Below are 26,021 nucleotides of genomic sequence, written 5' to 3'. Positions count from 1 at the left end.
ATGCTGTGATTTAGGAAAAGATTGTAAGATCGCCAACTGTGGATTAACTTAAATTGTTGATGCGACTATGCACGTAATAATTTAGAGAAACGTACGTCATGATAATCATCTTGCAATAATCGAATTGTTTTTCTGAAATTTTATAAAAACTGTTGCAAAATACAAGTTCTCAATATAAGCAATTAATAAATTTGCTTCTGTTGGAATTCCTAACTTTTGCATGCGTTCTCAATGTGTTCGATCGATTTCCGACATTCACCCGTTTTAAAGAAAATAATCCTACCTCTGTTTGCAATGAAGACCGCCGATAAAATAAATATTTTTCAGTTCCTACAAAATATTTGCGTCAAATTTTTTATATACTTAAATCGTGCTTTATACAAAGAAAATCTAAAACTGCTGCAGTGCAACATCAATTTTTCGCGATTAAACATTGCAAAATTGGAGAGTAAAGTAAGTACGTTTGTTGTTGAAACGCGTTTAATTATGATTATATATATGTTCGCTATTTGATACCAAAGTAAAAATTTAACTAAAATTAATACCGTCAACAAAACGAGCAAGAATTTTATCGAAATTTTATCGATGTTTGTAAGCGCTCTCCATTAAATAGCACGATTTAAATAATAAATATTGAAATCTACATTCAGCAACTACGTATAATTACTTCAATATAAACATGCATACGTTCACACATAGCTACGCAAAGTTAGTGATAACTATGTAACGATCGATGATTACCGTAGGGTATTAATTATCAAAACACCATCAAACTATTCTGTAAATTATGCAGGCAGAATGCAGCGTTTCGCGACGCCGCCGTTGAAAAAGAAATAAACGCAACGCTCCGCGTTGTATCGTATACACGCGACGTAATTCAAAGTTACTTCTACCCTCAACCGCTCAAAGTAGTAGACGTCAGACCATGCTTCTTCGCGATAATTACTTCCTCTTACAAGATTAATGGAATTATGTGTATAGACTGTGTGATTGTACTCCGTCTTTTACCACCAAGCAAGAAGATAATACGTAAATGATTGCGACTAAAGAACCGCAGGTATATATTAAACTTTTCAATATACCTGCCGATTTACAATCAGTGTGAAAGGGTGCGCTATATAAAAGAAATGCCTTTGTAATTATCTTGATATAAAAGGCGGTAAATTTGTCTTCGACCATCACATTTAATACATATCAGTTACATATAACAAAATAGATATTCACCTTATGAAATACACATGATGAATAAGATTAATTAATATTCCGTTCTTTTTTCTACAAATCTAAAATATCAAGTTGTAAATGCAGCGTGATATTGCAAAATTTATAGTTAATCGAGATTAACGTTGACTGAGATTTTGCAGATCACGGAGCTAAAGTATAATATTATGATGAAGAAATAGAAAATTACTAAAGACTTGGGGCAACTTGTTTCAAAACACTTCAAAATTTAATTTCTACAAATTGAAGGTACGCGAACGCAGTCCTATTCCTCCGACTTGCTCGATTTCTTTGATTGTCTCGCGAGGATTCTGTTAGAATTACTTTGTACCAGTTTCTGACGAAAACAAATAGTTCTTCTTGCATAGATATACAATATATACATAAATATTTAGACAGTACTCAATACAACGCGATACAATCGTTTAATCGGATTATACTCGAATATGACGTATATCAGATGTAATTTGGATTCTGACTAAGCCCTCGCGATGCGATAACACGGAGATTTATTACAGGATAGTGATCTTATCTACTGTAGCGTGCATCGATTAATTGGCACCTCACTCATTGTCGTATTGGGGTTTGCTCGTGTTTCATATACGGTTAATAACGTTATAGTTATTGACTGAGCTGACAACCGCGCCGTGTTTGCGAGAAACTTGTTGACCGATGCTCTTATTTAAACGGTAATTTTACTTTGACGTGAAACACGTGTTCTTATTTTCAGATTATAAATGAGCACGTTAATTTGCTTGCTTTAATTATTGATCCAATAATAAATTACAGCGATCATATATGCACGCGAAAAGAGAGTTGAAAAAAAGTTAATAATATTTAATGTAATTAAAATATTAAACTATGTAAACGACGAAACAAAATACTGAGTAGTTACGATGAATGGTCTTAAATGTGAATTCGGAAAAAACTGTTAAAAATATGATTTTATGTGCTTTATCATACTTTTGCAAAAAAGTAGGTATATATAAAGACAGTTTCAATTAATTGATAACAAAATATTTCGATAGGCTGGAAATATTTATTTCTCCCAATAATACTTTATTCTACATCGTGCAGCGTTTTTAAAACGTCGCCTTGCATCCCCGAAATCGATTCTTTGACATTTGGAGCAGTCGAGTTAATCGCATCGACATCTGCTGAGCGCGATTTGCATTTGTATAAAAGCGCGCTTTTTCCCCGGAATTTACAACGTTGGACTTATCAAGCACTGCCGTAAGAAGAACGATATATTGCCGGGGCTCTCGTATTCTAGCTGTTGTATTAGGTGACGGAAAAACACGGCGCCATAAGAGCGATGTGGGGACGCGATGGTAAAAGGAAATGAGCATGCTTTCTCGGAACAGAAAATTTCAACTCGATACAGCATTTACGTAGTTTCCCCATGCGAGATTCGCGATATCTTCCCGAATTCACATTCTTGCACTTTGGCACACCTTTCCGCAGGCGCTCGCGAATGAATCGTATATCGTACTGTATCACCGGGAACATCCCTTTATTCGTTTTCATGGCTGCCACGATTGCGAGAATAATACGAAACGAAATTTCCCCGGACACAATTTTGTGCAATTCACTCGCGAATACCTCAGACAATTTTAGAGCGAGCAGTCGATAGAGAAAATATAATATACAAATTATGCTTTAAATGAGCTTTGCGCGCAAATTAAAATTAATAAGCGCGAATTATATGCTTTTTATTTTGACCGTCTTGAAAATAGTTAAAATAATATTCATAAAGATAGAGAATTTCATATACTCATCTCAGGATAATAGAAACATAAATTTTATTGACTACCGTAAAAAAGTCGTATAATCTTTTAGAACAAAGTCAATATTTTTCAAACGAATAGACAGTTGAACGCATTTTTTTGAGAGAAGATGCGGGATTTTTTAATCTTCAATAGTTCACAGCATTTAAAATATAGCTGTAAGTTATAAAGTATCCCACGAACGAAAACTCCTTATCTTGGAAACTATTTTATAGAGCACGCAGGTGCATATAACAGTCCTTTACCATTTTACTCTCGATGAATTTCACTCATTACACTCCGGGACGCGATATAATACGATACGGTCCGATCATATTGTAACAAGTGCATCGCGTTCTCATTTAATTTTAATTTCCAATCCACAGGAGAGTGCACAATTTTCGTACGAGCGTTCCATTCATTGAAATTATTTCAATTAGCACTTTCAATGACGTGCTTTCAGGTTTTTTCTTTATTTGTATGGCAAAGTATAATCTACGTGATGAAAGCTGCAGCCTGCAGCATTCGTTCTTAATTATACACTCGTTAAAAGAGTTAAAATTATATGAAAGTACATATAATAATTGCTATTTGTTCTCAAATCAAAAGTAAACGGGATGCCACATATTGCGATGAATGCACACAGCTCACGTGAACGTAATAAAATATTATTTTCTCGAATAGTAATATAAGGAAATACGTTCTTATTTCAGTTCTGCGAGAAGTTTGAAATTACTTCTCACGACTGTGAAAGACGACTTTCGCCATGAAGTGAAATAACTTTATTCTCTAAAGAGGCCGAGCACCAAGTCTTTTAAAGGAATAATCGTTATATTTCAGTTATATAGTTTTAGATACCTATCAAACGGCTTTATACCTTAAGATCTATTTTATGCAATTCATAATTGTGTGCCAATATATTTAAGGTAATTGATTTATTTTTCAAAAGACATTTCCTTAAATTTGTTTCCTATATTCCTATATGATAAATATGAAAATTAGTTTTTCTTTGTCGAAAGTTTAATCTATAGATTTAATATACGATAAGTTTAATAGCGGTAACAATCTTGTTACGAAGCCAGAAATGGCGCATGCAACTTTAACATTTTTATATTGTAAAAAGTCGTACGTCGATGATCCGATTATCGAAAAAATCCATTTTAATACAGATATACACGCTACACACGATGAAGTAATATTCGATTAGTAATCTAATTCCATGCATAATTGCATGTAATTTTTAAACGTACATTTTATTATCACGGCATCGTAATAAATAAATTAATGTAATTGCTATCATAAATTAAATGCAATTTTATAATTGCATAAAACTCCATTTTTACGTGATAATTTTTCTTTGTAAAAAAAAAACGCTACGTATAGTATATGCACTTATTTAAGTTGAAAGCAACAGGCGGAAATAAAAGAGAAAACGCCGGGAAGATGAACAGATCGACCACGAAACATATAGAAAATAATTTGAATCGTACTTTGTGATTTATGAGCAGCTGCACAGTCGCGAGAGAAGTAACGTCAGATTTACTATATAAAAGCGATATTTCTCGGAGATGCGCCTCGAAATCGAAGCAATGAATTTCCTCAGAAATAACGCTCGATATTCTGAAATATCGTCTTGGGCGACGCTATTTTCCTTCGAGCATTCAAGTTCGCATGTAAACGAACTTTATGTTGGATATTGCCATTGTCAGTGCAATGCCGAGTAAGATTCTGCATTGAATTGAAGAATCTGAGTATCACTCGCATAAATAAAGCAGTAGGCAGAGAATAACTTTGTTACAATGCGCCAGAGGTTATTTACGACGTTAAATGTGTACGTGTGTATTTATAATGATAAATACAACAGTTTTATGTCAAGATCTAATTGAACATTAATTTGCTCTTGATTGAATTACACGCGCATATGAAATTTTATACAGAATATTGTGATGATATTAAAAGAACGAGACGCACCGAGATTATTCTTTGCGATTCAGATTTTATTGGTAAATTTGCGAATGTCTATAATCTATAATCTAAACTGGTATTGTAGTAATCTAGGACGCGAAGATCGAGGTGCGGATTACATGGTGCTAGCAACCTTCCTCCAAGGAGAGAAAATTTATTACGACACGGCCGTGTCCGTCCGCAATACTAAGCCCGATCGAGGCTCAACGTGACGTTGAAAATTTAAAGCAGATCTGTTCCACTTGTCAGTTTTTACACTTAATCTTTCTAACACGGCGGCAATAGCTTTAGACTTTCGTGTCTTTGTAAATGTTTTATTGGCTCCCTTTATCCCATCGTTCCGCGCAAAGTATTCCTGTGTACGTTGTCGGGTTTATCAGGAGAAATACTATAAGCAAAAGAATAATGCTCATCCGTTTGTTTGTCATGTCTCTTTTTAAATGCGTTCTTTCCATCATCGACTTAGTCCGTTTTAATGAAGCAAGCAAATGTGTGTTTGTGTGGATAATTGCACATCCGCTGCTATTATCAGTCACGCCCGTCAAAATTGTCGCGAAAATTGCATCGCGATGTTTCGGTTCGGCGGCTAATCAAAACAAGATGGAAATTGCTCGTTTGATATGAGAAATTGCTTCGATCCCGCACCGTTTAAAAGATGGGAAATCGATTTGCACCTCCTGCAGCGTTCTTTTCTATGAGGGTCTTTGCGTGGAAGACGCGATGAGTTAGATAGATACTTAGCAAAAAGTCGCTATCAATCACGGAAGTACGTAGTCACGTAAAGAAGCATTAATAAAACGTTTTTGAAAAGAACAATCTTTATGCGTGAATTGAGAATCCAGAGCAGTACGATTGAATCGATCTGCATAAGGTATTATGTGTAAGTAAAATATATTATCCGTATTACAGAATTTTCTTGACAAAACAATTCAAATATTATGGAAATTTAGATGCAACCGAAAATATCGAATTTATCTCATGGCTACACATACGAACAAGAGATTACCTCTAAATAAATTTAATCAAATACTCGACGTGTTAATTAATTGCATTCCGCGCCGTATAAGACAGGATTGAGCGCGTTTACTCTCTGTAATATTAATCAAAACGATTATTTTTCTATTTACTATTAATCTAGATATAAAAGTTCCGTTGTGTGATTTATGGGTGACTATTTTATTATCTGTCTTAACGGATGAGAAATTTAAAATCATCAATATTCTCAGACTTGGCATTAACTCTTTCTTCAATATGCGATTAAAAATTTCAACCTTACTTAAAAGTTTACAAAGGAAATTAAGTTGATTTATCGCTTATGCAATGCGATCTCGTGAATATTTTAACTTTGAGATTAATTGAAGAAAAGAGATGCGCACGCGCGACGTTCAGACCCGACATATTTTATCTAACGAACGTGGAATAGCATAAGAGAAGCGGGCGCGTACATTGACGCGGTGATTAATTTTCTATAGAATTGCTTGTCTTTGAAATTGGCCGTCATCATCCATTCCGCTTCTCTTTTCCCCGCAAATAACAGCCAGTCTCAAAGCCTTCAGAGGGCTTATTACCTGATCGCAGACCGGCGGAATGTCTGTGGTTTTGCCAGAAAACCAAACCACATACATATACAATACAGGGTGAGTCATTTTAATTTACCTACCCCCAAAACGTTTTTATTTTTTATTGTAGAAAAAATGCTTCAGACAATAGTTTGTTTAGTTTGAAGGAGGACACATGATTCTTACGTGAGTCATGTCGTAGATGTCAAGAAATTTTCGTCGTTTTAAGAAAAGACGACTAATTTCTTAAATAAAACTTGATTTTTCTCTTAAGATAAAAGTTCTAGTTCTCGTCAAGACTTTTTCAAAACAATGTGATAAAGTTCTCTTTCGTTAAATATTTCCTGAGATATTTTAAACTTTGTCACATTTTTAATTTAAAACATGAAATATCTCATAAAGTATTAATTCACTTTTCGATGACTTTTCCTTGATAATAAAAGAAACTGATTGTTGTAAAAAAAAAATGGAAAAAGTTATTTTAAAAAATTTGATTGCATTTTGTAAACGCATTCTATATATGTATATATACAGATTATGTGTGTCTACATGGCACAACATATCCACTATCCAATAATAAAGAGTTTTAATATACCAAAAACTTTTTTTTGTTTCTCTTCGGTATTTATGTATCATAGAGAAATTAATTACAAAAGTGTTCTGCAAAAATCTTACAGTCCGATAACAAACTTAGTCTTCACTTCACACGACACTCCTGTTAAAGTATTATAAAATAGTTCCGCGCAAAAATTTATATCTTATACATACAATGCTTCTTTTATGAAAGGTACAAGATGGAAGGATATATCAATTTGATTTAATATTCTTTTGATGTTTGAGTTAAAAAGCTGAAAGATTACATCGTAGGTGGCATGTGAAACTTGAAAAAGAGCTATAGAGTTTGAACGAACCGTTTAATCTTCCTCTTCTTAATCGATGATAAAACGAACTACATTAATTAAAGTGATTGACTTATCCAGGAGAAAATGACGTTCCAGACGACAGACACGTTTATCGTTCGCCCTGCGGTGTAGTCGGTTTCCACGATATCGTATTGAGCCTTATCAATCGAATCGTGTCGTGGGTTTTGTTTTAGTTACAAACGTTTAGAACGCGCGCGGATGTGTAGGAATCTTTTATGTCCAACCCTCTCGCTCGAGAGCGAAATTGGATTGTAGCGAACTCGAATACCACGTGGTTGGAAGCCTTTGAAAGGATTCCGCTCCGAACGATCAATGTGACTCCGTTCGCTTCTAGAACATATGGGCTATGGGCCATATATGAAAGAATCACTACAGCAATCAGTACAGTTATATAAAGAATAAAAAACGCGGGGTATCGTAGTACATGATAAAAGAAGAAACTATTTCCTTTCTACATGTTGGAAACGCATTTACGTTATGGTTTTCAACTGCAATCTTGCTATCGGAATTTAAATACTAATTACTACAGAATATTTCAGTGTATCGCATGAAGCATTTAAATAAAAAATATATAAAACGTTCAATTGGCAACTTTATCATAATACTATATATAGAAATATGAAAAATGAATAGATGTAGGATCTTCTTTCCAAATATTAATTTACTTAAAAACTAACTATTGACAGAATTAAATGGAGTAAATTTTATCTGTAAATCCTTCTTCCTGCTTACAGAATGTTTTGTTAAATTTTGGTGCATTGCCCAGACAGATTTTCTCGAGTATTTTCTCGCATACTAAAATACAAGTCAAGGATCAATCATTGTATTGGCTTTTAAATACTATTCTGAAGAAATAATCAATATATATGCGTTTCGTTACAAACATTTTTAGTATAATATATTAATTATAAAATTTAAAATATATTTTAATTGTACTAATAAAAGAGAGATAGGCTCAAACAATTATTATTAAATTATTACTGCAGTTTTCAGTTTTCTATTTAATATTTTGAAAATTAAAATCTATAAATTTAATGTAAAATCTAGGTTTAATGTAATTATCCCTTTTTCTCTTATATTATATTTAAAATATATATTTATAATACAATTCTGTGATACTGTTTCTTTCCGCTTCCATGAGCCGTAAATATCTAAAGCACGCTTTATATGAATTAAACAAAAAGCGATTTTCATGATTCACATATCATATAAAATTGTTTATTCCTCTATGAAGAAATTTTAATTATTGTTTATTGACGCATAAAAATTCAATGCGCAAGTCTAAAACAAAATTAGCATATCAGGCTAACCAATCTTGAAATTTTTAACATTAAAATGGTAAAAGTGACTCTTGTCAGTATAAGATAGTATAACAGTGTCTGACACATGTTGACCCGTTCCTTTAGCGTATAACAAAATAGTTTATGGTTTTAAGTAACGTTTTTGGGAAGAGTGTCTATTGAATATGCATGAAATCAGTACACTGCTATGACTGGAATCTGCTAGCAATGCCGACAATCTAGTAAATGGGTCACACACGTATCATTTATGACAGGTACCATATTCACTAGCAAATTGCACGGCATTTCTAACAATAAGTGATATAAATCTATGTATACATATGTTGCATTAATTAATCTAGTTAAAGTTTGTAAATCTAAAATCTACCCCGCGTATCACGCTCTATAAATAAATAAGAAATTGAAAGAAAATTATTTAATAGGTCAAATAGAAACTCTCGCAGACACAAATTTAATTTCCGGAGATAAATTATTTTGAATTATCTGAACTCGAACAGATAAAACTTCACGTTTGGCATTAAAGAATAACGAACGTGTAATTGAGCTCTGATTCAACGTTTTACATTTGCCCGAACAATGGATATTACAATTCGCTTTTATGGCAAGAAGATCGATATATCGCGTATTGCGCATACACTCATTTTATGGAGAGAATGTAACGCATCGTGGCTTATATATAGATTAAATTTCGCTCGCAAAACTGCGATAATTTACTAGCAAATAGCGTTGTAACGAACATAAACGACGTCGGTTAAGATGGCGCGAGATTCGAGAACTAACGACATATTATATCGCACTTTAATTCCCCTTCAACAGCCCCGCATAACGATGGTGGCTTCCATTAGAAGCTGCAATGCACCTTTGTTTTCTGAGATCCTTGCAGATTCCTGCAAGAACGCGATGTGTTTCAGAAAGGGAGAAGTGCCGCGCAAGTAGGGCTCTCGTGTTGAATAAGAAATTTCGCATTAATATACCGACGATACGCGGTCGAGGGACAAAGGAACGAGGTGCGAAAGCTATATAAGGCGACATCTAAGACGACAAACTTAATATATACTGTTCGCATAATTTTCCGGAACGTTCAAACACATATATATTTTACACGAAAATCACTCGCAGAACTGGCATGATCACTCACGAGAGTTTTGTGCACGACAAATTGTATTGCCTACGATCTCACCGCGAACTTACCGCTATAGCAAAACAGAACGAATAAACGGTAAATATTTAACGATAATTTTCGAGAAAATGCATTTTTTGAGAACTATGAAAATTAAATCAAAGTGTATAAATTGACAATTGTTTGTGATGTGAATGTTGATAACTTAAGAGATCTTTTTTTAAATTTAAATATAGTGAAGAAGCTTTTTTTATTTCTATATTAGACTTATTTTATAATTATGCATATATATCGATGTGTATAAATTAGATTGGCACAAACGACACAATTTGAAATTAAATTCCGGTGAAATATAACTCTGAGAGCTGTACGACATTGACAGACGCAAGTGTTTGATAAAGAGAAAAGCACGTGCAGATAAAAATGTGAACATTTCAAATATTCGTCGATTCCTGAAACGGAATTCCAAAACGAGAATGCAATTCGATCGCGCGACGTCAGTGTGGATTTGCTTCCTCGCGGCTATTTCGAGGATGAAACGTTGTCCCGTTAGCTTAGCGAAGGTGGGTACGAACATGTATTCAAAAGTTGAAAATGTGTCAGGGAGAAAGTACAATATGCAAAAGCCATCGGTAGCTGCGCCACTGTGCCTTCCAGCAACCATAATAGCGCGGAAAATAGTTTCTCCGAGGTGTGAAAATCGTAATATCAGGTACGGCGAAACAGCGAGAACGAATCGTTGGAATCGCGCTCTTAATAGAACGACATTTGCATAATTAATATGGCTCTGTTAGAGGCATGATCTAGCATAATCTGAATACTTTTCACCCGCATAAATGACTTTTAGCATAGAATCAGAATTGAGATCATAATCTACTTATTGCAGTTCTCTCGATAATTCAAATAAACAGACATGACGATTTTTGCGCAAAAATTTACCATTTCCTTGTTGCTATTTCATTGTTTTTTCTGCATCTTTAGATCCATCTGCGCTAATGATGGATTCTTTTTGGATTCGCTTTTAGTTAGAATAAATTGAATATGCATCTTTGTTATTTGTCCAACGAAAGTATATTTAAGGTAATAGTTTCTCCTTTCAAAATATTACTTTTTCGCAGTAGGTATGCATTCACACGTATATTGTAAAACCTGTATTCTATCATAAGTTAATCCGATCACACTCGAGTAAAGCCATTCTTCCCTCGTGGCTCGACCACGAGAACACGAAAGCCGCATGGATGGTTGGAAATTGTGACGCTACGAGAGGCGTCGCCTCGCAAGCCCGAAGGCACTGAAATATCTGCCTGATATGCTCGTCAGGGATATCTCCATAAGTCACCACTATATATCTTGAGGCTGAATCCTCTAAGCCCGGATGCGAATGCAACTCACGCAACTTCCGCTAGTGCAGATGGCTCTTAAGAGAAAAAAAGTGAAATAGTAAGTAGAAAAGGTCAATATTATACCGACTGAATCACTGACTGCGGATATAATAACGATTATTGCATAACATTTATTGTTTAAAGCAATTTTTATTGAATTGAGAAAATTACACGTCCCCGTAAATTATTAAATATGACTTTCAATACATACATTTAATACAAAATTTTTTAACTTTTGTTGCATTTGTAGTTAAAAAATAGTAATCTGATATCTGCGATATCATACATAATATACCCAGTTGATTTTCAAAAGTAAAAAGTTGTACGTTTAACAAGCTAATTTGTCAGGGGTAATATTATCTAAACTGTAATTTCGTTTGTTGAAACGCCAATTTTACATCTCCTTAAATAAAATTTTGACTTCTCTTTCCTCTTCTGCGAAATGTAATTCCGCGCTTAAAGTAATTTTACGACCTTAATCCGCATCAGAGTGTCACGTAGATGCGCTGAGTCGAAAAAGAGGCAAACTTAAATGAGCATTTCACTGCAAGTAACGCTACATAAGTAGCAGTCATTAAACATACTTGTATATTCGCGGAATAAAAAATATATTTATTTTTTCATCTTCAGAGTTAAATTTAGTTTAAAATTTGAATAATTAAAAAATATTAAATCAAAACATATTTTAATTTATTGCTTTCACAGAATTTAAAAAATCTCATTTTTTTTTAGTAATAACGATATAATTATTATATTATTAGTATCATATAATTAGATCTTGCGGGGCAAAGATTGTAAGAAAACAACATTAAGGTTTATTTTTATCTGGGTTACCAAAAAAAAATAATCTCAATATTAACCGAACAAAACAAGTTAAAAATAAAGCTGTAATCTCTGTTCGAAGCAAAGGATACCATGTTCCTTTTCCCGAGAAAAACTCATTGTTATCCCTCACATTATTAGTTTAAAAGTTACATCTCTGCCTTGAGAGTTTCTTTCGAAAATAATTCTTCAAACCGTGTTCATAAACTTCCCCAAGTTAAGAGTCGAAGTCCTATATCTCGGCTATCTTCAAATCTTAATTAATTCCGAGGGCATATATTACACGGCCTGGGACTTACTGCCGGCAAAAGTTCCTTCGACTTCAGCACTACAAGCGGGTTGTTTACGCGCTTGTTCTTCAGAATGGTCCGTTTTCTTTGTAATATGCTCTTTCGTAAACTTTCCAAGACGCGTATAGTTAGTAGAAAAATGGAACGAAGCTCGTTTCCTTTAAGAGTACGCAACGTGTATTTTTTTTTTTTTTTTTTTTTAGATTTAGTAAAAATGTTGCTCGAATCACACACACACACAGAGAAAAATGTTCAAGTCTAGTTTCCTGAATGATGCAAAAGTTCTTACTCGATTATCATTGACATAAGTTTTCCGATATGCAAGATACCATCAAGATTAAAGTTAGATATAAGGCGTCGACAAATTGCTGGAATAGTGTTAATTGATTAATGGATGCTACTTTTGAAAGTGGTGTGCCATGTGTCGGTCATTCCAGTGATCGAAGAGATAAATAGAATCGAGGTGATATATAGGACTGATTTTAATAGCCGTACGTATTATCGATGGTTATATATATAAAATCTATGTAACGGTACATATGTATCGACGCGAATACCGCGCGTGTACCGCGCGTTCAAGCGAAGGTACTGTATCGTACACGTGCTACCGAAAACATGCGCCAATTCGCATCAGTGAAATATTTTGACGATCGCAATATTCCGTGGAATCTGGAAATGCTAATTGTAACTAAAATATAATTCATCCATCCATCCATCCATAGGTATCTAAAAAAGAGATGTAAAGTCAATATTCGAATCTATCGAAGTTTATTGTTGTCGCTTTTCCGCGATGCCGATTGGTTCTCTCGTTGCGCTTACTTCATTTGCAGCTGTTATAATACATTTTGACACTCGTGTGTATCAAGGAGTTAATAGTGTAATAGTAATAGCATAATATTAAAGCTAAATAGCGCGCGCGAAGCGTGCGTCTGTGGTGTCTAGTACACTAAAACTAAAATATAAATTGGCATAAATATTTCACACAACCTGGATTATCTTAATTCATGATAATTTTATTGATAGTTCGAATATTCCACCGAATTCGAGTGAAATAACAATCGACACTTTTTCTAAACAGTCAGTAAATATTTAGACCGCATATAAATGTATTACATGAGCTTTCTTGCATAACTTAGGATATTATTATTTAAGAGCTAAGATTTTAAAAATGGATATCATAATAGGAAAATTTTTATCTAGATTATCTACCTCCCAGATTCCTGTTAAACATTTCAACTTTTTAGTGTCAGTTCGAAATAGTTATATCGCTCTTATAAAAATTGCAACAGAAAAGGATTACGAATTCACTAACTGACATATACCGAGGGAATCGATCGAGCTGCGAGGCATTACGACTTATAGTTCGAGCACGTTGCACGTTATGTGAGAAGGCTTCAAAGGATTGATATGGACATCGCAATATCATTGGGGAGAACACTAGCCGCAGGAATGCTCTACGGACCACAACTTTTGCTGTAAGGTGTACTATACCCGCGAGGGATGCAAATTAAACATAAAATGAACCGGCATTCGCGATTTAAAACTGGGTCATTGAATTTATAATTCATCGCTGTGTCACGTTCTGCAGGGACGATATTTACAGAAGGCACCATACGTACGGTTCATTTAAAAAGAAATGTCGTATACTATTGCCGTATACTATTGTCGGTACAGAATTTATTTTATACGCGTTCATTCAACATTATACTATATTTCGCAATATTATACTTTATTTACGTTTAGTATATGTTAACACCTATTAAATGTCATGTACTGGGCATTTATAAATAGTGCTCCTTGCATATTCTAGTTACCTGACGATGTACAATTTTCTTATACAATATTAAAATATGTAAGGATTATTTTAAGAACATATCGCGCTTGGGACGCTTATCTCCTTTGTCATATCTAACCCGTTCTGGTAAAGAAAAGAACACCGGTCTAAGCCACTGATCGGGGTCTCTCTGAAAACCGGATTTTCCGCTGGAGCTTAAGTCCAAGCTTAAGGGACTTTCAGTTCGAGCGTATATGTATATAGCGTGCCATTGTTTGAGACGCGTGGGCTGGTATGCGTTAAGCCTTTACTTTTAAAATGGCGGAGAATTGATGTCCTCACAAATCGATAATCGAACTTAGGCAACTTCTCGTAACACACGGCGGCGGCCTTTCGGGAATAATAAATTCTGCGAGGATATGAGAAACAATGTAATAAAAGCTTTTACGCGGGGAAAAAACAATACCGGAAATAAACGTGTTTTAAAAACTCGAATTACCAATAAAAAAATTTGAACAAAAATACAACGTGTGTTAAAAATACAGTTTTGAAATATAACTGTTTTATACTGCAGTTTTATGTTATAGTTGGCAGATAACTAAGAAAACGCGTAAATGATTGCTAAAAATATAATAATTGGTATGAGACGTATTTATCTCGCTCGTGTGGGTGTGCGAAAGCAATAGTCAGATTATCTCTTGCTTGCCGAGAAGTGACTGTAAAATATAGGTTATTCGGTCAAACTATAATTGCGACACTTTGTTAAGTGGACTCAATTACAACGCGCGATAAACAGGAACTTCTAAACGTTTCCGTGTACACTTCCGCGTTTCTTGAGCAACTCTCGTCACGTCATCACCAACAGTTGTAAAGGGTGCGGTTACGGAATAATCAAACAATGTTGGACAGCATACTGCACAAGTTGCCGTTAAAACTGTGAAATGTAACTTTATATAGTGTATTAAAATTATTTTTATTTTTATTTTTATTTTTATTTTTATTTTTATTTTTATTTTTATTTTTATTTTATACAGAAAAGAGGAGAGAGAGAGAGAGAGAAAAGAGAAACAGAAAAAGAGAAAAAGGAGAAAAAATACTTTAAAATAAAACAATGTGAAGTTGAATAAAAATATTTCAACATTTGATGTTAATACTTTAATAAACAATTCCGAAAGAGGCTAACGCTTATAACTATTAGCGTAAGTTAATACTACAATCTATGTAGTAATTATCATACGCATTATCAACCAGATTAATGTCCATATAAATGGGAAACGCTATTTAACAGCTGTCTCGCTTTATGATCGTAAATGCAATTAAATTGATCACGTCAGCAATTTTAATTCTATTACATACTATTGGGCATGTTAATTCCATCACAAGTGGACCAATCTACTCCAAAACCATAATGCATTATGATGACGAAACAAATCGGAACGTTCACGCGCCATCGAATTTCGTTAAATGCCCGGTTAGGATTTATCTCGAAACTGTTATTTTAAGAGCTTTGAGCCTAATGTTTTTCCAATAGAACAAAAATGTTTTATCTTAAGTCACTTACGTGTGAAAATTCAAAGAGTGAAAAAAAATACCGTTACACTAACAATGAAAATTTTATCGCGAAGTGTCATAAATGTATAACGTAAAATATAGCACGTATATATGGAAACCGTTTCAGAATTTATATTTGAAGAGAGATTAATTGATTGTGTAGACAGCATATAAATCTTTATTCGTTTTTTTTTCCTTGAGTTTCTATCACGGGTTTCCCAATTTTGCCTCACCACCACATAGAAATATATATTAATAAAGCTTTCACGTTGCCACCTTTCACACAGAGCGAGTAAGCCAATTTATCCCAGAATAGACCATAATGCCACCCCTTTGAGCAGCAATTTTACTATTAATTTCCATTATGACACCAATAAACTCTTTTTGCAAAAGTATGCGCAGCCACTTAATTTCTGACGGCACTTCATCGGGTACGCATGTGTGACAGCTACTTAATATAACGCAATAATAGACTCTTATGTACCTTTACAAAAGTTCAATGATTAAAGACAAAGGGGAAAAAGCCTACGTCGTCGCTATCAAAGGGCGTCTCATTATCCTTTTTATGGAAAAAAAGTTATATTGAAAGGCGGTAGCACATGCATGCGCGCGATATAAAGTTACTCTAAAGTTAAGTTACGTCCTTGACCATGCGTAAAATAATCAATAATAAAAAAAAACACTAGATGTAATATCGAACGTCTGGATATTAATAAACGAGTAAATAGTCGATCTTAAAAAAAAAAATAATAAGTACAGAATCGAGATTTAATTACATTCGAAATATATTTAGAAAGTAGGTTCAGAGACTTCCGTCTCTGATGATAGCCTTATTAGAAATTGAATTTCTCACTCAGGCGTATATATATCACGAGAAAGATTCACCTCCATCACGTTTCAAATCAAAACTTTTCGTGTTACCCTTCTAACTCATAGAACCCCGGAAGGTTTCTGAATGTTAATCCCAGTAATCCTCAGAACTATTACAATAGGACTTCGTACGTCAAGTGCTATTGTACGCTTACGTGCATTTGCGGATTCCCACAACAAACTAAATAGACGTACGATTCTGTCCACTTTAGACACCTTTATCATAGTTTCTATAACTTTTCTCAGCTAAATGAAAACTCACGACTATATTTATGATCTCGAAAATGATGAAATAAAATTGTTTAAGCAGCTTCAGAAAATTATGATTGGTATAGTCGCAATTATCGCCTGACAGTGACATAGTTCAGAAATGAGCTATTTAAATCATTTTCTCGTGAAATTTAACAAATTCTTGTTAAAACTATTCGTCGATATTTGACATATCATTAATTTAAATTCTAAAGTTAGAAATCAAGGCAATTTAATAATAGACTATTTTTTAATAATTTTAAACGCTTTAAATTGTTATTAATATCAATATCGAAAATTATAGGACGTATAGAAAATATTTTATAGACTCTGTACGATAATTTAGCATCATATATGTCGTCACGCTAACCATTGCTCTCTATCCTCATTTAATATTGCTATTTGACATATCTGTTGGCGCGTTTCGCGCGTTTCGAAGCTACGCGGACATAAAGGAACAGTCTCCTCTACAAACTGACGTGGAATGTGGAATATGAAAAAGAAGCGATGTACTGGAAAAGAGGTACCTAACCAAATGTAAGATCATATGAGGTATATAGCATTCCTAATTCACCATCAAATAAAATAAACATTTTTCTTTTTCTTAGTAGAATATATACTTATTGCGGAGTTAAGTATATTAGGCATACACCAATTGGACTCCATGGCAGCGATTTAGTAGAATTATTGCGTTTAGGGGAACCTAATATCGCCTTTATTCCTAATTCCACACTCTACGATATTGAGACTATTAACGTGTTACATTCTGTCAGCGAGCAGTGGAAGATATTGAACAACGCTGCTTTAATTGGACAATCTTTTTAAAAAAAATTTTATTTTAGAACTGTGATATAAAAAGTATAGCGTGGCAGTTCATAGTTTCAACGAGGTTTCGAAATTTTGCAAGAGGTCTTCCGTTATTAATGCAGCAAAAAAGATACGTACCAAGAAACGAATTTCTGTCATAAAAACATGTAATATTGTGTCTAATTTCATTTCTAAATTAGAGATATTCGTTGCTAACCATTATTGTGATGCTTTAATCGGTTAAATTTTTTCTTTATGGTATTTCTAATTCCGTCCTCTATATGTGCATTATACCATTTTTCCTAACTGGTCTACCTCTAGAATACCTCTGACGCTCCCTCAGCCTCCTGTCCAATGAGTAACAAGATCTTTTTCCCAGAGTAAATCGGCCAGGCGGGATGCTGACCACATCACCTCACCCTGTAGTCCGTGAAACCCCATGGGCTTTCTTAACAGAGGATATCTTTATCAACCTTATGTGCTCTATTTTGAGTCGTTTCTATTTCTAGCATATATTGTGTGTCATAGTTGTATTTTTAACGAAAATATGTAAGGGTGCGATATTAGGAACACTTTTTTTCGATGTCGTAAAATGCTACTTTTTTGTTTTTCTTCCGAAAAGATAGTTAAAACAAATTTTGAACGCATTTATCCCATGGTGATCATATTACGATAATCCTAGAATAAAATAATGCGGTTTGGTTATATTCTTATAAGAGTTTTCAGTCAAAATTTTGGTTTTTAAAAATGGGAAACGATATTAGGCAGTTCTCCTATATGTTGGAAATTCACAGCAAGATCCACGATTGTCTTATTTATGTCCATTTCTTATACTAATTGTAAGTGTATTACTACTGTAGATTAACTTTAATCTCGATTTTTAACTCACTTTTTATCTTTTTCTAGTCCTAAGAATTAAATCGAGATTAAAGTTAATCTACATTGATAGGAATGCATAGGATTAGACACGGCCATTTTAACGTACATAGTGTTCTATATATTCTAATTGCGACATTAGTTCCACGTGTCATAAATTTCCCGTTTCCGATATTTACACGCGCATCGTTTGTTTGTCTCTGCGCTAAATCTCTCTCTCTCGGTTAATTCCCATCCGCCCGTCTCGGCCTACTCTGTCTCTCAGACCCATGCTAATGCAGGCTGCAATTTGTATAATTTCGAAATGGGTTAAGCACGCGTCGGAGCATCCGAGGTCGATAACTTTTTCTACCTCCGCGATAGAACGTCGTTATCTGCACGTGCTCTTCCGCAACGGCGCTCGTTCTAAAAAAGCATAGTGCTTACTTTACATTTTAATGTCTCCGGAGTCACGTCGACATCTCGAAGTGCTACTAATTTCATGGACTTTTAACTGTAAACTTGCCGATCACGCTTCCCAGTTATATGTCGAGTGAAATCCGCGGTCAAGCGCGCGTATACCTTTTATAGAAAAATTGTAATAATCACAAACTTTATAGTATAGCCTTTGACATATAACCATAATTGCAAGGGGTAACTAAACGTCGAGATACAATAGCAATTCCAATTGAGTGATTTTGAATGGTTTTGAATGGTTGATAGCGTCAATCATGAAGCATAACATTAACGGCATTAATCGTGATTGCTGGAGCGTTAAGACGCTGCGATAATCGATACTATATATAATCTGATTATAAGTAGGTATTGTATATATCTCTGCTACTAATATATAAAAGAGAAAACGGATGATAACTTTAGAACACTCCTCATATGACATCAAACATGAGCTAATCAAATGAAATTTCTCTAGCGACTTGGCACTCTTAATTAAAATATGATATTTTTCATAAAAAGATACAACAAAAAATTGGAAATAAACTCTTCAATTTTTATTCGCTGTATCTCGTTGCAGAATATGGCAAAATTAATTCGGGAGAAAAATGTTGTCTTTTGGTTATCAAATTTGACATACCAATATATCATAACTACATTTACTACTAATATAATTTTTATCAATTTCCATGATTTTTGACATTTTAACAGAGCTACAAGAAAAAAAATATCTGCGAGACTTATACTTTATTTTATTTGACTGACATTAATTTTTAAAAATGTTTATTTGAACAAATTGAGAGATTGAACCCTGTTATTAATGCTGTCTTAGCAATTATATAGTTGTCGTATTGTTATATTAACGAGCTCGGAAGACGACAAAGTGCACATGTAGTATTTTGTGTTGCACTGTCGTACTTGCATGGTCTCCTTCATGCAAGAAGTTTCAGCCGATGAAAACCGACGGGGAGCTATAAGTGCCACCAAGTGTAATAATTATCATTGTTACAGCCCGTTTTTGCGCTCGTAAAAACTTTATGCATACGTAGCAAAATTTAACTCCAAGCGCTACTAATTAGCGGCGTTAAATGCAACGAATGCTTACAAACGCAAACATCGTTTCCACCATAATACTTGAAGCAGCTGCCTTTTCATCATGATGCTCGTTGAATGTAATAAATATTACCGTATTTCCGTAGAGATTTTTAAAATATTTCAGTAGAAAAAAGTAAAATATTTTCTGACAAATTAATTTCAATATTTAGTTACCGCTTAAATTTTAAGAGAAATCATTTTTTTATAGAAACTACGCTCAATTTGCGGTGCGATAGAATATTTATTATTAATTGAGTAAAGAATATTCCCTTATGAACTATTTGACTTCGTCGAATTGTTAAGTTTTAATTTAAGTTTTCACTAGAGCTGCGCGTTAAGTTTTATTGCTTCATCTTTCTCCTAACCCAATATTTTTGTAATATCACGACGACAACTTCACGCACACGCAATCAATCTCTTTATGTAATATTCATAAATTTGCACAGTCACCTCGCGGATGCTGATGCAAAAAGTTTCGCGGGGATTGCTACGGTGAGATAATAACAGAATATAAACGACGGTGGATTAGTCTGGCGCGAATTTCCGAGTCGATTTTTCGATGAATCTCGGCACCCGCACACATAAAACCGAAATCACTTAAACTATACTAAGGCCGTAGAAATACAATTGGCAGTGATGGACACCCATGTTCGGCGGATAAATCACTGTTTGTAGATATTCGTGCTAAAGCCCATAAATCGTAATCCTTCCATATTCGAATGTTCATGCGCCATATGTTCTCTCTATTTCGCAAGTGATAGTTGGTACGAAAAGCTATCATAAATGCATTTCTTATATATTTTTTTTTACTTGTTATTTAGAGTTTTCCGCGTTAGATTCATTAATTAGTTTCATAAAAAATATTAGAATATGAATTACAAACAACAAGTACTGTTACGAAATGCATTGCACAATATGTTACCTCGGTAACTCGATAACTCGCTTTATTAAGGCATTTTCACGTAATTTTATTTCTCTCACGGGACTTAAAAATTTGATAGAAAACAGTAATAATAAATTAATTAACTCCCGCGATTTGTGGATGAAAGCAACACTTGTTTGTCGAAACAATCTCGTGATTTATTCATATAAAGCAAAAATTGAGTGATGGAGAACGCAACAATAAATCTTTATTTCATTGCGCGATATTTATTTCCTTCACGATACTCGGATTCGGATGTATTTCTTATTACGTTTTACATTTTCCGATTGATGTGTAATTCACCAGCTAATTTCCGGATTGAAAGCGCGGAGTAATATCGCTAAATCGATCTTTTACGTAGCAAAAAGTTAAATATTTGATAGCTAATTTATCAAAGCTTCTTTGTTTCGAAAAGCAAAAGAACATTCGGTGATTAATTTACAGTACGTTAAATATCTCGTAGGAACTACATTTCAACTTGTGCGCAGCTTTGGCGTTTGTTTAATAAGCATGTCGCTGCGTACGTAAGGTCGTCGCGCTATCATTTTCTTTCTCGAGACATAATATCATAAACGTTATCACACCTTACAATTACAATAAGTGATCATTTGCTCGTATAATCAATTTTTCAAGAATAAATGGCAAGGAATGAAGCTTATTTTTCTTTCATCTCATCGAGATTACTTTCTCCCATCATAAAAGGTAATAATAATAAAGCCCGTAATTACAAAGAGCGTATAATATCACTAATGTAGAGATCTTTTCTTCTCCTTTGCAATGCTTTTTAAACTCAATTCAGTATCTCGACAATGTTAATCGTGATCGCTTGCGAGAAAGTCCTGAGTGGAACGTTGGGGATGAATTTCGCGAGAAAGAAAAGCAACCCATTCTTTATGATCTTTGCACAAAGTGCGGGACGTCGAGATGGATTTTTCTCTGCGATGAAACATTTCGAAGCGGAGTAAGCGAATGAAGAGTCATCCCGTAATGTCCAAGCAAACTTTTCACACGTGCAAGAGATGGGAAGAGATCGTAATGCGATTCCCTATGGCAGATCTCCATTATTTCTCTTGAACGTAATATTTGCTGTTCCACACAATACGGCTTCAAAATCCAATCCTTCTTCGAGATGACTCACGGTGACAACTTTTCTCGTCTACGACATCAGTTATCATATTAATTGACATAATCTCTTTCCTGAGAAAACTTTCAACAATAACGTGCATCGGATGAGAGAATAACAAGCATAAATCGCAATCACATATAACGTATGATACAAAATATTGCTGTAATAACTCGTAATTATATATGTCTCATCGTTCGTAAAATCTTCATATTTACGGTGTACGGAATATAGGATTGCACAAGCTCTCTAACACGAGTGCGTATATCGGAAATCGCGCGATAAAACAATTTGCTCGCTGATTACGTTTTGTCAGGCGCAATCGATATTTAGTGTCTCAATTACGGACTCAATTTCACCGGACGAATCACCACCGTAATGTATGTTTGTTTCAGGGAGCGGCGAGCCGTGGTTGAGAAGCGAGAAGCATGCCGAGCTCGGGACGGAGATTTTACTGCCCTGCGTCCTGAAATCACCGCAATGCGAGGGTCTGCACAGCATCAAGTGGTACCGTGGACCCACGAGGATTTTCATTTTCAGCGAGGATGCCGGGATTATACGCGGCAATAACGACATTGCTCTCAGGTAATTAAAGTATTATATTGAGACTTGAATGCATAATGCTAGTGAGTTCAACCCGTGCCTTGACTTAATTAGGCCGCCTCTTTTGCAGTTTCTTTTTCTTTTTAGAAACTAACCTAAATTCTTTATTCCTCAATATATTTCGCGATGCCAATTAAAATCATAATATGAATTTACTAAAACTCGCGATAATAATCACCAATTTTGCGACGTAAACCGAAGATAATTAAACTTTGGCCTTTTATGTTTTTGAAATATTATTCAAAGTATTAAAAATAATTTCTCAAAAAAAAATCTACGTTATTTCTATATTGAAATATAAGTTGAATTTGAAGTATAAGTTTGTAGATATCTATTTCTCTATTTTACAAATGTTTAAAATTTTTTTGGTCTTATTCTCATTAATATTCTTCGAATTTCTATCTCTTGCCCAAAAAATGTTAAAAATATTATAGAATATCTATTACATAACTAAACAAATAACATATTTTCTTGAATTGTTTTCGATTTTGGTTTTGATAATTAGCTGCTTCCACGATTTGTAACTATCGCGATTATGCTCATTTCGGGGTCATCACCCTGTAATTGCATTTTGTGGTTTGCGGTCTATATTTAGAGACCGTGTAGCTTCAAATACGTCAAATGCGTTAAATGCGCACGTGAATATGTACACGTGAACATTTAGAGCATGAAACTTCCAATTGGTAATTATCAAAGTCTCTGATTGTTTTAATAATATCCGGTTCACCCATTATCCCTATAGTTAATTTGACACAGTTTACGTATTGTTATTTGCATATAAAACTCTTAACACGTACCTACATGTACTACAAACTTTTAATCTTGTGGAAACAGATATACAGTAACACGTAAATAGCAAGTTAATGAATGAATTAACAAGTTTGTGAATAAATAATTGCATTATGATAAGAGAATTAATAAACATAAAATAAACATAGTTAAATATAGAACTTTTATAATATTTTTCTATATTATATAATATTAAAGAGAGAGGAGAAAAGTGATATATAACATAGAAAGTACAATAAAAGTTGTCTTATTAATGACGAAAAAAATTTAATTAATTATTCGATTACGTGTTTCGATACTACTTGTAAATTTTAAGCTTGTAAACATTTAGCTGCAAATGAAGCAATCTCGTTATCTCCATTAAATAAATTAGCTACGTCTTTCGATTGTAATTCGCCACTATAGCTATTTACTCCGCGAGCATTATTGTTTGGGTACAAGCGCGGCAACTAGGCACTAGGCATACAAACTCGAATCTGAAACGTTCCTTAGAGATTTCATCCGATAACACCGTGTTTCTCTACGTGCCAATTTGCATTAATTAAAATAAGCTCACCAATATCCTTGAATAATTAACAACGAAAAGCGATAAGCTTTATTGAATACTGATTAATTATTTTCACTCATTTACCTCCTCAATTTTTCAGACTAGTTAATATTATTATTAAAATTTAAATATAATTCTTATACTTTTCTATCGAATTAGGTGAAAATTTAATACGGCATTGAGACTTACACTTAATGAATTTTATTTCGTAACGTAAGAAAAGATACCACTGTCAATTTAATTGTAAAAGTTACAGGTGAAAAAAATGTGGAAATTATAGGATATTCGTTTACATATTTAAAATATGGTTTCCATACTTCTATCAAGCTAATACGAATTAAAGTAACACGATTTATATTACAAAAGGACAGGCGTTACAGATTAGCTGTCAATAAAGTGATTCTTATTTAATACCATTAGCACGCTTCAGTAGCCACTTATCGCTTTTCTTCTTTGCCTCGCATATTTAGGCTGACGTAACGATACGAGATGATTTTTATTTTTTATACGCGATTTTAGTCTTTTTTTCTATTTTTGAAACGAGAGCATTAGCAGCAATAGTATTTTTATGTATCATTTTTTGCAATACGTCGACATAGATATCACTGTTGTAAATTTTATGCTTGAAAAAGATAAAAAATATCAACGAGAAAATGTTCGATCTGCACTGTGCATTTTATTTGTTTGAAATATTATGCTCTCGCTCGTCGAGAAATAACAAGATTACCTGTGATGACATGATAATAAAAGACAAATACATATATTACAGTTTGATGCATATAGACACATATGCACATGTATACAAAAGGCAATCTTGAGAAATCCATTTTCAAGACGATCTATAGTTCTCCAACGTTTTTCTTTTATCTAATGAAGTTACATAAAGTTTAAAATATTTTATATAAAGATACTTTTATAATATTTGCAGATGTGCTCAATTTCTTTTAGTAATAAAATTTTGTATTATAATAATGTCTTAGATCGATCTTTCTATTCTACATCAGTATTATATTCGATCTGCTTTGGAGTAGTGTACAATAATTTTATTTAAAAGCCTTACTTGTATATTTGCTACAAGACTCTTTGGTATACACTTCGCGGTAGAGATCTCCTAGAGATGATATCTTTTGATAAACTCTGAGTCTCTGTTATAATATATTTCCTAGATCTCTCCCCAAGTTTTAGTGAAATATTACAACAGTAGTGATATTGTCAAACACGATGTTTGCATCACAGCGAAGTGCGTTTTGCGTAATTAAATTATACTTGATTAAAGTATCATCCTCTACGATTAAGTAAACTGTTTAGGCTTTATATACGCGTTAAAGAGATTGTAATATTATTTGATTATAATTTTATGCATTTATTTCGTCATTATATAAAACCAAACGTAATTTTCTGTACAAGTTTTCTGCTAATAAGTACTATCAATATCGACAAAGGTCGATGATTATTACTGTTAAACAAAGCGAATATTATACTTTTTAATATCAGTTTTGTGCTTACTAAAGTGGAATATTCATTTTTCTTCATGAAATTTGTTTTTTCTACTATTTTTTTCGTCGTGGATTAAAGGCAATTTGGAGTAACCTACTTTTACGTTATTCATGCGTATATAGTATACGATAGCAAAGCAATATTCGGTAATTATGTTGTAAATCATGTGCAATACATTTGCATTACATAGCTGTGGGAAATACGTCGGTTGTATACGACATATTTCCTACATTAACGTAATGCAAATTTTGAGCAAAAATTTCCTTTAATTGCATTTAATTACGAAATACATTCAGTCATTAGTTCGATATTTTACATACTTATGTTCGCGAAAGATAAAATCACAAAAACATAATACAGTCGAAAAAAATGATAATTTCGACATAAAAATGCAATATACTAATGCCGCGTAGTAAAACACATAAAAAGTCGCTTTTATAATGCTAATGTAAAATATGTCCTCTATTTCTAAGATTTTATAATACGACATGCTATTATCCGGATTAGTTGAAATCCGGATTTAGAACTCGGAAATAT

The 26,021-nt window shown here is 33.6% G+C and overlaps 1 protein-coding gene across 9 annotated transcripts in view; it reads left to right on the top strand.

Annotated features, from left to right (window-relative positions):
- The window catches only part of Nrm (neuromusculin), a 161,246-nt gene that overhangs the window by 75,110 nt on the left and 60,115 nt on the right, over positions 1-26,021 (top strand). For all 9 annotated transcript variants that reach the window (XM_071791011.1, XM_071791016.1, XM_071791012.1 and 6 more), the window contains exon 2: positions 22,444-22,633. In XM_071791011.1, the coding sequence (XP_071647112.1) occupies positions 22,444-22,633 (190 nt within the window). The remainder of the gene's footprint in view (positions 1-22,443; positions 22,634-26,021) is intronic.

The sequence above is a fragment of the Temnothorax longispinosus genome, chromosome 10 (genome assembly GCF_030848805.1).
Source record: "Temnothorax longispinosus isolate EJ_2023e chromosome 10, Tlon_JGU_v1, whole genome shotgun sequence".
NCBI classification, from domain to species: domain Eukaryota; kingdom Metazoa; phylum Arthropoda; class Insecta; order Hymenoptera; family Formicidae; genus Temnothorax; species Temnothorax longispinosus.
Note: the sequence above shows the minus strand (reverse complement) of the source record. Positions and strands in the feature narration are given on the sequence as shown.